The following is a 15592-nucleotide window of genomic DNA, read 5'->3' on the forward strand; positions in this document are numbered from 1 at the left end:
TCTTAATTAAATGTAACCAGTTATAGTTTGTGTCTTGAACTGTGCTCCCTTATATGTAAGTAGCCTGTCATTTTGAAAGTGAAAACATTGCGAAACAGGTGTTTCAGCATTGTGTGACGTGTTCGTGCACTGTAGAGGAAGAGAGAATAAAGTTATCATAAAAAGGAAGTGATCACAGAAACCATTGGAGTGGGGGTGTCATTGAAAAAAACTGAATGTCAGCCCTACTGTTCCTTCTTGGCAGTTCCTCCACACCTTCAGTTTATGGCTGATTTTGAACTTTTCATAAGAATATTAAAAAAGATAGAGATTTGAATATTAGTGCATATTTAGTGAACTCATACATATAAATTAATATAGATTTTTTAAAATATGCATACACAAGCATGAAAAACCAGCAATAATACAATTGGAGTGTCATTTGCTGCTACATAATTTAAAGTAATATATATGAAAAGATTAATTGATAATCTGTTTGTTTATACATGGGAGACGATTGCCATTGATTGCCACAGGCTTTAATTGCAGTGGGAATCAAGGAATTAGAGGAAATATGGCTACTCAGAGCAATTTCATATTTAGACTCCAGTCCAGAGAGTCTCAGGCACAACTATTCAGTGTGGACAAGACTAATGCAATAGGCATATTACAGACATTGTACAGAATTCAATCATAGGGTTCCTTGTTGTTTTATGGATTCCAGCACAGGTGGGTAGGGATGGTATTGAAGGTTTCTGATAAATATCCATCCATCCATCCATCCATTATCTTAATCTGCTTATCCTGAACAGGGTCGCAGGGGGGCTGTAGCCTATCCCAGTATATATTGGGCAGCAATACACCCTGGACAGGTCGCTAGTCCATCGCAGGGCTAACACACCATTCACTCACACCTATGGGCAATTTAGACTCTCCAATCAGCCTAACCTGCATGTCTTTGGACTGTGGGAGGAAACCGGAGTACCCGGAGGAAACCCACACGAACACGGGGAGAACATGCAAACTCCACACAGAGAGGCCCTGGCCGACGGGGATTCGAACCCAGGACCTCCTTGCTGTGAGGCGGCAGTGCTAACCACTGCACCGTCCGTGCCGCCTCTGATAAATATAAATAAAAAATATAAATAAATAAATAAAAAACTAAAACTAAAAAGCAAACAGAGTATGCACAGCACACTTGGATTTTAGTAAGGTAGAAATTAAGAGCTTGACTAAAAATGAAATGAGGAAAAGATGGGAGAAACAATGGAGCAAAGAAAGGGCAGGAGAGGATTTTTAAGAAAAGGAGTAGAAACGATGAGAAAGGCAGGAAACTTAACTTTTATTTTATCCTCATGCATTTTTCTTACATTGTGTTTCACTCTGCCAGCTAAAGGTAACAATAGCCTCTGTTCAAGTCCCTTCTCCAACAATTATCCCATCTGCAACACCTCAATAATCTAATTTGATTGAAAAAAATATATGGATTCATGATTCAACTAATTAACTGTCCTAGCGCTATGCTAAAACAAGAAACAGCAGACACACTGGCCCATTTTGGATTGGATACCCCTGCTTTACATACAGTAGATGCCTCCTTTTATTGCAGGAATACTCAATACTGGTCCAGAAGAGCCACGCGGTCTGTTTTTTCTTTTCTTCTAAAGATCAGCAACTGAGGGGAGTTGGTAGATAGGAGAAAGGCGCACGGTTTTTGAAAATTGTTTGACATATTATTTGATTTTGATTAAATCGTATTGTTTTGGAACAGAGATTGAATTGTAGATGAACGGACTCATGTCCTGGACTGAAAATATGGAGTACGAGGCGGAGGGGGGTAAACAGAAAAAAGAAAAAGAAAAAGGGTGTTAAAATTGAAGGTCAGAGAATATGTTGTTATGGGATTGAAGGTTGATGGAACTGGGTGTGAAGCAAATTGTGTTTTTAGGGATGGCCACAAAGAAGAGAAATTTGTGAAATCACAGATTGGGAAAGTGAATGCAGTGAGGATATCAAGGGGGAGATTGTAATTGTCGAGTGCTAAACTAAAAGACAAAGAGACAAAACATAAAAAATCTGAGCATTTGACACTACAAGGGATCCTTGCTGATAGAATTTGTCGGCGAGCTTCCGGAAAGGGTTCAGTTAGAGTATGTAAGTTATAGGGTGAGGGCATACCAGGGGGTACCACTAAGCTGTTATTGGTGTCAAGAATACAGACATGTAGCTGCAGTATGTAGGAAGGTGTTGGAAGGAAGAGGAATACAAAGTGAAGAGAAGAAGATGAAGAGTCAGGTGGAATGGACGAGAGCAAAGAACAAAATAACATATGCCGAAGCAACGAAGAGAGTAAGGGGAGAGAAGGGAATTGGGAGGAATAAAGAACAGGACAAAGTATGGAGAGGGGGCCGTAACAGAGAGATTATAAATATAAATATATATATATATATATATATATATATATATATATATATATATATATATATATATATATATATCGTAGAAGATCTGTGGTCTTTATAGCAATGGTAATACATTGTGCAAATGAATATTGTATTGCCAACCGCCATAAAACAAGAAGATGACACCCCGGTGCAGTAGGTGGCGGTACGGACCTTTACATTGATGTTAAACGCCTTTAAACCAAAGAAAAAGATGGTTCAATAGTTTACGGTAGCGAACACATGTGAGCAGGTCGAATTGAAATCGGTAAGACATTTTCAAACTAATCAAAATTTCAAAATAGGTATTGTTCCTGTATCACGTTATCGATGAGAATGGTAAATTGCACTGTACGTCCACTGTTCAGTTGAATTAGAGATGAAAAGTAGCCCTACTGTCTCTATAGCTAACTTACTAGTAAATGTAGTCTTTTACTAGAATGTTGCTTTGCTGGATGTAGACTTCACAGCCGTCAACGTGACGTTATGTAGCTTGCGGAGTGGCAAGTTAAATGTCTACGTTCGTCAGTTGGCTAGACTAAATTCTCAAGCCAAGTTGCATTTGGCAGGTTGTTTACACATTAATTCACTGGGTTATGCTAACTCTTAGCACAGCTTGCCATGTCTTTTGTTTTTGTTTTTTTTACGTTTGAAGCTGAAAATTAGTGCATTACCGCCACCTACCGTATTACTATGTACAGTGTTTCTCTTTTTGGAAAAAAATGAATAAAAAATAATTATAATCCCTCTCCCCTTTCCAGTGCCATTCTTTCTTTAGCATTATACTATTTTCCCAGTGTCTCAAACCCTTTCTCCAAAATTCCCCTGACTCTCTTCCCTTTCTCTCTTTGCTGAGCTCGCCATGACGCTGACTTTTTTCTCGCGGTTTTACAGGTGCGGCTGTGCCACTGGTTCCCTCGCGCGGTTATAATGGAGAATTACCAGAAAGCGCGCACAGCAGAGCAGCCCTGCCCCTGCCCCTTCCCCGGATTGGCCAGCGACACGCCCGAGGTGAGGGTGAAGGACGGCAGCAAGATCCGCAACTTGATGGGCTTCGCCGCGGGCCGCATGGAGGCCGACGCCTGCCGGCAGATCTTGTTCTCCGGTGCTGGTAAGAGTGTCGCAAAGGCTATCACGTGTACCGAGATCCTAAAGCGACGCGTGCGTGGCCTACATCAGTACACCCAGCTGCTGTACCGCACCGTTCAGGAGGTGTGGGAGCCCCTGGAGCCCGACGCAGGCCTGGATAGCCTCACTGTCAGCAGAAACGTGCCTGCCATTTGGGTACTGCTTTCCAAGGACCCCCTTGACTCCACCCGGCCTGGGTACCAGGCACCCGGGTCCTTTGACACCCTGTGGGCACAGGCGGCCAGAGAGGAGGAGGCCGGCCTGGGGCGGAGGAGGAAGAGAGCTGCCGGTAGGGGGAAAGGGGACAGCGGCAGGCATGGAGGGGGTCGGGATAAAGACCACCGTGGAGGGGTTATGTAGGATTGTGAGCCACACGGTTTGGGAGCAGGTGTAGGTGAGCTGGTCTCGGGAGTCATGAGATTGCTGACTACAGTATGTGGTGAACTCATCCTTTCCCATTCATGCGTTTACTCACAGGACCGTTGATTAAATTAAGCCTGTGTTGCCAGCAATTAAGCCCTAACTGGTTCTTGCAGACAGGTGTTACTTGTTATTTGCTGGACTGTTTGATTTATTTTTGACACTTGAGTCAGATTTTTTTAAAGATTACACATGAATTGCCAAATTAAGAAATAACTAGATCTTTGAGTTCTGGAGAGTGTAGTGACGCTCACTTTTATATTATTTGTTTTATTTAAACTCATTTTAAAACTAAATATTGCATTTTTGTTTTAGTTTATTTCTGAAATAGAATTTTGTTTGGTCAAGTGCAAATTAAATATATAAATTTACATAACTTTTTAAAATTGCGTTTTACTTTCGTACCATTATATTACATACAGTAGATTGTTGTATTTGTTATATTGCTGTTTTACATTGTATCTTGATCCCAAATCCAAATGCCTAAACTATAAGTATATTGTAAAGGGGCGTTCTATTATCAGAGCAGAAATCTGGACACATGTTTTGACCCTGCATCAGGGATTTTGGTAGATTTTATTTTGTAGATCTAGAGGTGGGTCATTACGTGCTTCATTTACTCTGTTACATTCACTAAAGAAATGTAAATAAAAGGTCTTTATTTTAATAAATTGTACTTGTACTTTTTACTGTTACTGAAGTGTATTTGTTTTGGTTGTGGTGCTTAAAAATAGCACTCACTTTACTTGCCTAAATTTATTTTAAACATTAGAAATTAGCCATGTTTGCTAGCAAGCGAAGAATGCCATGCATAAAGTTAATGTTAAAAACTGATGTTTGCCATGTTTGCTAGCAAGCAAAGAATGTCGTGCTTAAAACTGTTAGTTTTAGCCATGATCTTGTGGCTGAAATTGTCTTATGTTGTTTGATAAAGATTAAATGCATTCTTGTGTATTGTTTTATTAGCTATAATCATTTTCGATCTTGGCCATTTTTTCAATTGCACATGGTTACTTTTATATTTAGTTTATTACTATTTTATTGGAAGTGCATTTTTCTCTTTACACTCGTTCCCTTGGCCCTGTTATCACTGCACATGGTCTATCCTACCACTGCTATGTGGACGATACCCAACTCTTCATCTCATTCCCACCATCTGATACACAGGTTTCAGCCCGTATCTCTGCTTGCCTGAGTGACATCCAGAGCTGGATGGACAACCACCATCTAAAGCTCAACCCAGGTAAGACTGAAATTATATTCATCCCTGCTAGTACCTCTCCCCATCTGGATCTCTCCATTTCCCTCGGGGATACCAGACTTACGCGATCACCCTGTGCAAGGAAACTCGGCGTGGTGATGGACTGCATACTGTCCCTCTCCGAGAACATTGCGGCGGTGACCCGTTCATGCAGGTCCTTCCTATACAACATACGGAGAATCCGCCCCTTTCTCATCCCCTACTCGACCCAGCTCCTAAATGGTAAATGGTTGGCATTTATATAGCGCCTTTATCCAAAGCGCTGTACAATTAATTAATTCACCCATTCATACACACACTCACACACCAACGGCGATTGGCTGCCATGCAAGGCGCTGACCAGCTCGTCAGGAGCATTTAGGGGTTAGGTGTCTTGCTCAGGGACACTTCGACACAGCCCGGGCGGGGGATCGAACCGGCAACCCTCCGACTGCCAGACAACTGCTCTTACTGCCTGAGCCATGTCGCTCAACACCCCAGCCGTGCAGAGCTCCTGGTGCAAGCGATGGTTTTGTCCCACCTGGACTACTGCAATTCCCTCTTGACTGGCCTCCAAGTGTCCGCCATCAGACCCCTCCAACTTATCCAGGATGCAGCAGCTTGTCTGGTCTTCAACCTTCCCAAGTACTCACATGTCACCCCCCTGTTTCCTTCCCTCCACTGGCTGCCTGTTATGGCTCGCATCAAATTCAAAACATTGGTGCTTGCCTTCCAAGCAGTTAAGGGGTCTTCCCCAGCTTACCTCCAAAAAATCATCTGATCCTACACCCCTGCCAGACCCTGCTTCGTTCAGCTTCCACAGGCCACTTGGCACCTCCCCCTCTCTGAACTTCCACCTCACGCTCACGACTACTGTCTGTTCTGGCTCCACAGTGGTGGAGCGAACTCCCCGTTGAGGTCAGAACTGTAGAATCTCTTTCCGTCTTTCTAGCGCAAACTGAAGACGCACCTCTTCAAGCAGCACCTCTCCCTGTCCCTCCCTACCTCCCTGTAAACCTTAATTGTTGTCTTTCTGTGTATCAGGATGTTTTAGTTTGGCTAGGTAAGCAGTGTTTGGCTAGTTAATGGGTATGTTCATACATTTGTGTGTTGCGGTTTGTTAAAAAAATATATTTTTATTTTTATTTAAACAAATAGGCCCTGGTCCTTATCTTTGTTGTGCAGGTAGCAGTTGAAATTGTACTTCCCTCTAGGGCAGTGGTTCTTAACCTTATTGGAGGTGCTGAACCCTGCAAGCTTCATCAGTGCATTCACCGAATGCTTCGTAATTGGAAAAATTAAATATGATTTCTTCAAAACATAGGTATATATTTTATGACCCCTGTCGAACCCCTGAGACTGTCTCAAGGAACCCCTGGGGTTCGATCGAACCCAGGTTAAGGACCACTGCCCTAGGGTCTTTCAGCACTCTTATCCCTGGTTATGGCTATGCACTTTGTTGTACGTCGCTCTGGTTTTTCTTTTTTTCCAACATGTGTAAGTTAGTGTGTCGTGATTAAGTCTCGTATTCTTCAAATAAATTATTTCCCCCAAAAAAGGTTTCGCAGTTGGCCTGGCCTGGCCTGCTGGACAATCTACCTACAACCAAGTATTAGCTCCCTCGCAGAGACAACCAGATTTTCTGCCAAAATTTCTTTGTGCATTGATCTGAAATGGTGCCCCTGGACCACTGGCAGAAAACATCTCCAAAACATCAATGACCCACCTACATATTTGATAGTTATATTCTTGTATGCATTCCTATTTTTCCACCCAACATGTCGATGGAGTGTGGCCAAAACATTCAATATTGGTTTCATCTGACCACAGTACTATCTTCCAGTTGTAATACCAATGAGGTTTAGAAGACTCCTGATGCTTGGTTTTGTTTATTGTGCTCAATAATGCTTTCATAGTTCCACCCCTCTAAAGAGCATGTTGGTATGACGGTGCAATTTTATAGTTCTATAATGCAACAGATCTGTGCCATTCTTAAACTGTGATCCTTGGGTTCTTTATGGCCTCCCTCGCCATCTTCCTCACGTCGTAGTGGCAACATGCACTTGTGCAACCATTCCATACGTTTAACTTTTTTTTATTATTCCCCTTAGTGCTAAGTGATAACTGCTTATGAATTTGTTTGTCCCCATTACCAGACTTGTGCTGGTCAATTACCGTCTTTCTCTTCTGAATTGACAGTTCTTTGGCTTTTCCCATGCTGATTCCCATAAAGATTTTGCATTCTTGTTACCTAATGTTTATACATGTGAAGCAGGAAGTGATAAAATGACACAATATAGTGCCTTTTGACTGAGATGAACTACATTAAGTACAATTTTATTGCCAATTTGACTTTGCTTGATTTTTTTCCAATGATTGTTAGGGATGCCAATAATTTTGGCAACTATATGTTTTTCACTTACAGCTTTATCACATTTTGTTGGTTATTCTGTGAAAAGTCATTTGGGGGTGACCACTTTTGCTCAGATTTAAATGTAAATGTAACTTGGTGAGTTGGTGTCAATTTTTGGAGTGTTTTATCTTTGGCATTAAAGCAGGGAAAAACCTGACAACATGTACTCTGACACAATTTTCAAATTACTCTAATTTTCAAGCTCAGGTCAATAACTTTTTTTGTTTGTTTACTTTTTGTGCAGATTTATCAGGTATGCCAATAATTGTGTAAATGTTCCTGTAAATTGAGGAACTGATCAAACATGCTAGTCTGTTCCTGTATCAACTCAATCAATATTTTGTACAAATAACTCACGGTTTTTGGTTACTTTCTGGCCAGACCCAAGTTTGGCATTGTATAATTATTCAATAAATTATTTGATATTTGTGGCCATTGTGGCTGTTCTTAACCTAGATATTTACTAGAATGTAAAGTTTGGATAGCATACACCAAGTGGCACTGATGTATGAAGCCGTCAAAGTATGTTTTTTTCTGAATTAAGGCTCTTTGAAATTACCAAAACATGCAGACACATTTTTGTACATAGTATACATTTTGAAACCTTCCACCTCAGGAGGCACTACTTGACATATTATGATATGAAAATATCTCCCAAAGGATGCTAGATATTTTTTGCTGAAATGTAATCTCTGCTACTGAAATTACAGAATAGAAATTCAAGTTTCCTCATGTAATCATGGCGAAGTCCATAAAACTGAAAGATTTTGGAAATAACCAAATATGTTGTCTTGAACTGTGAAGGTTCAAATCTTGCCCTTGGCAGACACAAATCCGGGATGGGTGTCATACAGTCCGTGTTCTGATATACTCTGTAGGTTTGTACGCATTTCCATTCCCCTGTGGGGGGAAATTTTCATGTTATGCAAAATGCAGCTTGATTTAAGTATGTTTTTGAATGTCAAATGTGTGAGCTGAGGAGAAGTGACTTGCTTCAGTTTCTGAAAAAAGATCCTGTGGTTTATCAAGCTTCAAGATATCAGGTAAGATGTCTTTGTGAATTGTACCTTTAAATGTTGGTGTATTTTGCTAGCTTTTTTGCAGGCTTGAGATATGTATTTATTCCATGCACTCAATGTCATAGGTTTGAATGATTTAAAGATTTTGATTATTTAAAGTGTCTTTAAAGTGTCTAAAAAGTATGTGTACAGACACTTTTTTTTTTTTTTTTTTTACATCACATAAATACACAACCTCTTGCATTTTAAATTGAATTTTGTACATGGCAGAATCAACCTCAACCATTGGCTTGCTTGTTTAGTATGCATATAAGGTCATGCAATTATATCATTGTGAAACGGAATGATTTACTACTGGATTTGCAGTAGAAATCTGCCCCCCTAAATAAGGTCTTGAAACCCGTGTCAAATTACCTCATGCATGTTGAAAATGCTAAACTGTTCCTGTAGAACCTCTCCTTTGCACTCAAAAGGATGTGTACATAATTATTACTGCATATTTATTGAGTGAAAAGTTAATTTGTTACAAAACACTTTACTCCTCACAATGTAAAAAATATGCATTCCTAATTAGAACGTCCCATTTTGTTTGCACTGCAATCAGTTTTATATTTCTGCCTATTTGTCATTATGCCACCTTACATCTATATTGCAAGCCAGATTTGAAAGTTCCCAGTGATTGAAATGTTCCAGTCTGCTTATATGCTTCTTTTATACTTTTTTATGGATTTGTGCTACATAAAAAGAAAATGAAAAGTATTTTCTATATTTAATATTCATTGTATGAAATCAAATGACTTGCATAAATAATCAAGAATTCTAAATGGAAACCTCTTATGTGTATGAGATTTTTAGTGTTTCACATACAGATTTTGTGCTTACCAAAGAACAAATTTGGATTAAAAAATGATGAATGCCGAAATATTTGTGGGAAAACTCATAAGCACAGTTAACAATCAGATCTGATCGTATGCACTGATCTGATAGTATATGCAAATAGTTCAGAACTTGTATGATGGCATCCCAAGAAGGACTGAATCTGTTTTGAATATAATATAATGTAATGTAATGTGACGCTAAAATTGAGAGTAAGATATTGTTGTACAATCTATATCTGTGTTCCTTCTTGCAGCTCATTTGTCTATTGATTGTGGGACTGGTCATCTCTGTCACTGGTGGTAAAATGTGGCTTACCAGGAGCTGGATGGTGGCAGTATTCATCCTGGCATCCCTTTCCACCGGTGAGACATCTAGAAATTCCTCTTGCTTTCTTCTCCATCATACCCTGCTCCAATTGTATGCTATTTGCTATACTGCTATTTGCATGGGTGTATTTCAAATTCACAGCACTATTGAATAAATTAAATTAAAATAAATTAAAATGACTTGGCTTAGGTAAATGGACACCAGCAGTACCTTAAGTCAACAGTCTTAACATGAAGGCCACTCTCTCTCACAAAAAAGTTTTCTTTTTTTTTTTTTTGTAATGTATGCCAGTCCTGCTTGTGGGTTACTGAATTTTGAACCTTAAGGTATGTGGCTGTTGCATTATTTCCAGCTATATACTTATTGGTAATTAAATCAATCATACAGGCAAAGCACTTCACAAAGTCAGTTAAGTCGTGTGACATGTAGTGTAGGACTACCCTTCTTCTGTTGGATTACACATCCCTTGACTGGACACGGGTTCATGCAGACCTTTTCTATGCCAGAGATGACATCACTGTATTTTCCCAGCCCTAAATCTCCTGATTGAATTCCTTAGATACCATTATCATGTGGTTCATGTCATCATATAATCATACACTCAGTGAGAAATTAGGTTTATATTTGACTTTTTTTAGATTTATCAAGTCTTCTGCTGCTGTAGCCTATCCACTTGGAGTTTTGACGCGTTGTGCAGCCTCAGCTTTCTGTTCTTGGCTCACAGACATGGTGGAACCCAACATGGTATTCTACTGTTGGAGCCCATCTGCCTCAAAGTTTGATTTGTTGTGCATTCAGAGATGCTCTTCTACATACCACTGGTGAAATGTGAGGTTATTTGCTTTACTGTCACTTTCCTGTCAGCTTCGACCAGTCTGGCCCTTCTTCTCTGACCTCTCTCATTAACAATGTGTTTCTGCCCAAGAAATGCTGAAATGTTTTTTGTTTTTTTGCACCATTCTCTGCAAACTCTTGAAACTATTGTGTGTGAAAATGCCAGGAGATCAGCAGTTTCTGAGATACTCAAAACACCCTGTCTGCTATCAACAATCATTCCATGTTCATAGTCTGATCACATGATTGGCTGATTAACTATTTGCATTAACAAGCTGGTGTACAGGTCTACCTAATAAAGTGATCGCTGAGTGGATATAATTATAGCACGGCACATTTATATAATATGAAATGCTATGGTATCATGGAGGTATTTGAATGTTGCTTTTCTTTGTTCATCCAACAGAATTGCATGTTTTTTATTTATTTTTTTATTTACATGAAATCACTGCTGTGTTGGTTGGTAATTTTGACATTGGCCCAGCTCTCAATTACTGAAATTGTATGTTCTTTGACCTGAACAGGATTTTGCTCCTCAATGAGTGCTGGGACTGAGTTTATCACAGCCTTCATGGAGAACGTAGCTCATTACAGAATTCGGGAGACTTTCCACAAACTCCTCATTTCTGCTTTGACAAGAAACACAAAGGTCAACATCGCTGTCCAGGACCGCTCTTGGAACCAAACCCTAATCATGAATGCGGGAAATACACGTTCGGTCGATCTCCCATCAGAGTTACAGCTGATCAAGTTTAACACTTCCTACAAGACCGTTCGTGTGACCAGTACCTTCCCGGTGACTGTTTTGTCCATCAGCCTCACAAGCGCAAGCACCGACACAAGCAGAGTTCTCCCTGTACAGAATCTGGGAAAAGAGTACCGGCTGGCCTCACCGGCAGGCCCTTCCGACGGCTCATATCGGTTTGTCGTCATCAACACCCAGCTTGACAACACAGTCACCATTTCCCAGTCGTCTCAGGAGCTGTTCACGGTCACCCTCGGCCCTTACGAAAACGCTCAGTTCCAAAGTGCGAAGCACCCCGCGACCACGCTGGTGACCGCACAAACCCCAGTAGCTGTGCTGTTCGGGCACCCCTGCATTCAGCAAGTCGAGTGCAAATGCGGCCTGGCATTCGAGCAGCTATCCCCCGTTTCCAGCTGGGGGACTGTCTTCATTGTACCGTACCTCTCCGTGTCTAACCGGCGGAACCAGACGCTTTTGCTAGTGACGTCCGACGGCGCCGCTCCAGAAAGCATCCTGCCCTCCGAGTTCGTCGTTCTGCCACGTGACGAGATTCCAGTGCTGATGGACGGCTCCCTCTACATCCGGGCCTCTGTGCCAGTGTCTGTCAGTCTCTTGCAACTTGGCGCGATGACATTGATACCAGAGGAAAGTTTCTCCACCTGCTACCTGGTGCACGCGATCAATTATTCCCACACTTATTTCCTGATAGTAGTGAAGACGGCAGAGAAGGACGGAGTTCGGCTAGGGCATTCACTGCTCCCTTCAGTGGACTGGGCCGAAGTGGCCGGGTCCGACTACTCCGTGGGACTATGCAGTCTTGCAAAGCAGAACATGCACCGTGTTATCTGGCACCGCACGTCCAAGATGGCCGTCTACGTTTTTGGGAGATATGATCATATGTATTTTGGAAGCCCTGCTCTGAGCCTGAAAGTCGAACCAGGTAATGCTTGATAACACAGCCTTAACAAGAAGTGTGTGCTGTATCTTTGTGTTTGCTACCCCGAGATGTAACCAACGCCCTGACGACAATGTTGATACTATGCCACACACAGTGGGAATGATTACAACTGATGATGGTATCTGTGCATTTTATTATCACAATGGGTGACATTTTATCATGGCATTATACTGTGTGATGTATACTGTATTAGGAAGATGGTAATGTTTATCACAGGTTAGTGTATCCTCGTCAGGCCGCACTACAATTGTAAAGTATTTATTCAGTGGTATTTTATTTTATTGAATTGGTTAAACTGGTTTGGAGGTATAGTTTATTTTTTCAAATGGACTCCGCATATCACATGCTTACAAAATGCAGTATATTGAAGCGAACCTTAAGTCTTAAGAAAGTAATGAATTTCTCCTATATAATATATATATATATATATAATCTGATATTTGTGTATAAAGATAATTATAAAGACAAGCAAGTGTGCTCTCTGTCAACTAAAGGATAGAGGTGACAATGCCTGACAGAAATAGAATAACAAAAGGGTACTGAAACTGTGGCAAACAGGAAGAGTACAGGAGTCATGCGTATGAATGATTACAGACCCGGCATCATCAAGTTGCGGCCCTTGACGTTCGAGAACTGCTGGTTTTCCCCACCCTCCTTTTCAGTCTCAGGTGTGAAGACAGTCTGGCCCATCAATAGCAACTGTTCAGCAAAGTACCAGGGAGAAAAGAAAACCAGGGTGGAATTTGGGTTCATGGTCCAGATTTGATGATGGCTGCTATAGACTAAGGGCTGTGTAGAATTTCTTTTTTTTAAATGACGTAAAGCCCTGTGCGGAACAGGGTGGGGTATTGGGATTAACATGAAGGGTGTTCCTTTATTGCGATTTAGCATATATCTTACAGCTTATTGGAAACACAAGTGCAAAGGCAGCAAAGGTAGGGGTTGCAGTGTAGTCATTCCCTGGAGGGTGGGGGGGGGGGGGGGGTGTATCGCCGAAAAGAGATGTAATCCAGATTTGGCCCTGCTTTTCTTTTATCCCTGGTAATTGCTACTACTGATTGGCCCTGACTTCACACCTGACTCCCAGGCACAAAGGGAGGGTGGAAAACCAGCAGTCCTCAGCCCCGAGGACCGTGATTTACTGATCTCTGAAGTCATACAAACGAGGGTAAAACTACCCTAATGAGCATTAACCTTTAAAAAGTGGCAGGGCAGTAGCTTCTTTCAATTCACTAAGAATCTAACATTATTTTTCGAGCATGCAAATAAGTATTGATTGTTAAAGGGCCGATACGAGCGATGTCTCTGCGTCTGTGTGTTAAGATGGCTCAAAGTGCAGGGCGTACGCGGGTGTGGTGGAGCTGGTCCTGGAGAAGAAGAGCTGGACTGATGCGCAGGAGCGCTGCTGGAATCTCAACAGCCAGCTGGCGAGTTTCAATAGCTTGAGCTTCCTGGAGCACGCGGTCAAGGAGCTGGGAGATGCCCATAGGAGCACGGCCTGGATGGGCCTGCGCAGGAGCCTGCTGTCCGGGGAGTGGCGATGGCTCAACAGGGAGCCGATGGGGTACAGTAAATGGGGATCAGGTGAGCCGAACAGCTCCCTGACGACCCAGTGTGCCATGACATCACTGGAGCCTGTGAAGAGTCTCACCTGGAGTGCCATGAGCTGCTGCAACCAACTGCCTTTCATCTGCTTTATGCCTGGGGCCGACATGCCGTTTCCATAGGGCCCTTAATCCAGGGGTTCCCAAATTTCTTTCTGATGTGACCCCCGAATTAATGTCCGCAAATGTACATGACCCCGAAATCCCACCCCTGTGCCTATCAACACCCTTTACCTGTGACCGTGACTATATATACCATGGCCTCTCATAGCCTGTTCAGTCATTGGGATGTTCAGCATATAGTAGCCTATATGCTCATATTTTAAAGAGATACAAAAAATGTTAATGTCCTTTTTTTTTTTCGCTCCAAAAATACCTGAAGACCCCAATCTGACAAAGCTCTTTCATAATCCCTGTTCCACAAAGCAAAATTACTGAAGTAGCCGGATAACTGCTTGTAGTAAAACCCGGACCCCGTCCAAATCTGAAATGTGGACTCAAGTAAAAAGAGCTGTCCCTGGATTTGCGCAGGTATCCAGCTAATATAGTCCTGCTTTGTGGAACAGGCCCCTGAACAATGATTTTCTCCTGGTTGTCTATAACTCATATTTCCCTGTCATCCTTTGTTGTATTTCAATCTCAGTTTCAATTAGAATGTTGAAATCATCCTGTTTTAATTGTGCTAGAATTTTAAAGAATATAATCTTTTCTTTAAATATTTTTCAAATGAAATTCAGGCATCCATCTAATTTCAAAGTGAGTTTTTCATATAACAATAAGCTTTGCCAGGATGGAAATAATAATAAATTAATAAAAATATTATTATTAGTCTCGACTTTTCCTCTGAGGGATGCATTTCCTTTTTAGAAATGGCAAAGAAAAAACATACTTTCCGGTTTGTTTAGGCCTGTTTTTAAGTCATTTAACTCCCTTTATTGCAAGCAACAATGGGCATTTCAAAATAAGGCATACCTTAATACAGTGCAGCCCGTAAGTATTTGGTACAGAAACAGGATGACCAGGTTTCAGTTTGCTGTATACTTAAAAGAGCCTGCACAGTTCTGGAAAAAGGTCATGTGGACAGATAAAGTCAAATTTGTCTTAGTGATGGCAACAGTAGTCTAGAGGGTAAAGGAACTTCCCAAGAACCAAAGCACCCCCCCCTCATCTGTGAAACATGGTCGTTTGGGCATGTATAGCTGTCACTGGTGCTGGCTCACCTGCCTTCATTGGTAATGTAATTGTTGATAGCAGCAGCAGAATCAATTCAGAAGTGTACAGAAGCATGTTATCTGCTCAAATTCACTTTCAAACTCATTGGACAGTGCTTCATCCCACAGCAAGGCGATAATCCCAAACACAAACCAACGCTCTCTTTCTTCCTAGTGTTCTGAACCTTTTTTTTAATTTAAAAAAAAATTTTTTTTTTTGGGTAAACCTAATATTTGGCCTATGTCTCTTACAGTTTTTTTTTCTATAATGGATTCCTTGACTTTCATTGGCACAACTCTGGTCATCAAGTTGACAAATTCCAATAACAGACTCCAAAGGCAATCAAAATCAGATACTGAAAGCTTTCTTTTACGTGCACTAAGGAAGCGATTG

General features: G+C 41.3%; 2 protein-coding genes across 2 annotated transcripts; both read left to right on the forward strand.

Moving 5' to 3' along the window:
* The first annotated feature begins 2589 nt into the window (after positions 1–2589).
* Positions 2590–4639, forward strand: LOC133111879 (ribonuclease P protein subunit p25-like protein). The gene is made up of 2 exons (XM_061222513.1): positions 2590–2688; positions 3315–4639. Exon 2 carries the CDS (start codon positions 3351–3353, stop codon positions 3906–3908), a length of 558 nt encoding a protein of 185 aa, XP_061078497.1. The 5' UTR covers positions 2590–2688; positions 3315–3350; the 3' UTR covers positions 3909–4639.
* A 4992-nt stretch (positions 4640–9631) lies between these two features.
* LOC133112019 (IgGFc-binding protein-like) lies at positions 9632–14664 on the forward strand. Its single transcript, XM_061222686.1, has 3 exons — positions 9632–9881; positions 11205–12365; positions 13707–14664. Exons 1-3 carry the CDS (start codon positions 9824–9826, stop codon positions 14108–14110), a joined length of 1623 nt encoding a protein of 540 aa, XP_061078670.1. The 5' UTR covers positions 9632–9823; the 3' UTR covers positions 14111–14664.
* Positions 14665–15592: the final 928 nt, after the last annotated feature.

Source organism: Conger conger, chromosome 15 (genome assembly GCF_963514075.1).
Source record: "Conger conger chromosome 15, fConCon1.1, whole genome shotgun sequence".
Classification (NCBI taxonomy): Eukaryota; Metazoa; Chordata; class Actinopteri; order Anguilliformes; family Congridae; genus Conger; species Conger conger.

Coding starts and splice junctions, on each gene's coding strand:
- LOC133111879 (XM_061222513.1), top strand. CDS start 3,351: ATGGAGAATTACCAGAAAGCGCGCACAGCAGAGCAGCCCTGCCCCTGC.
- LOC133112019 (XM_061222686.1), top strand. CDS start 9,824: ATGTGGCTTACCAGGAGCTGGATGGTGGCAGTATTCATCCTGGCATCC. Junction 9,882..11,204: donor CCTGGCATCCCTTTCCACCG/GTGAGACATCTA, acceptor TGACCTGAACAG/GATTTTGCTCCTCAATGAGT. Junction 12,366..13,706: donor GAGCCTGAAAGTCGAACCAG/GTAATGCTTGAT, acceptor CTGTGTGTTAAG/ATGGCTCAAAGTGCAGGGCG.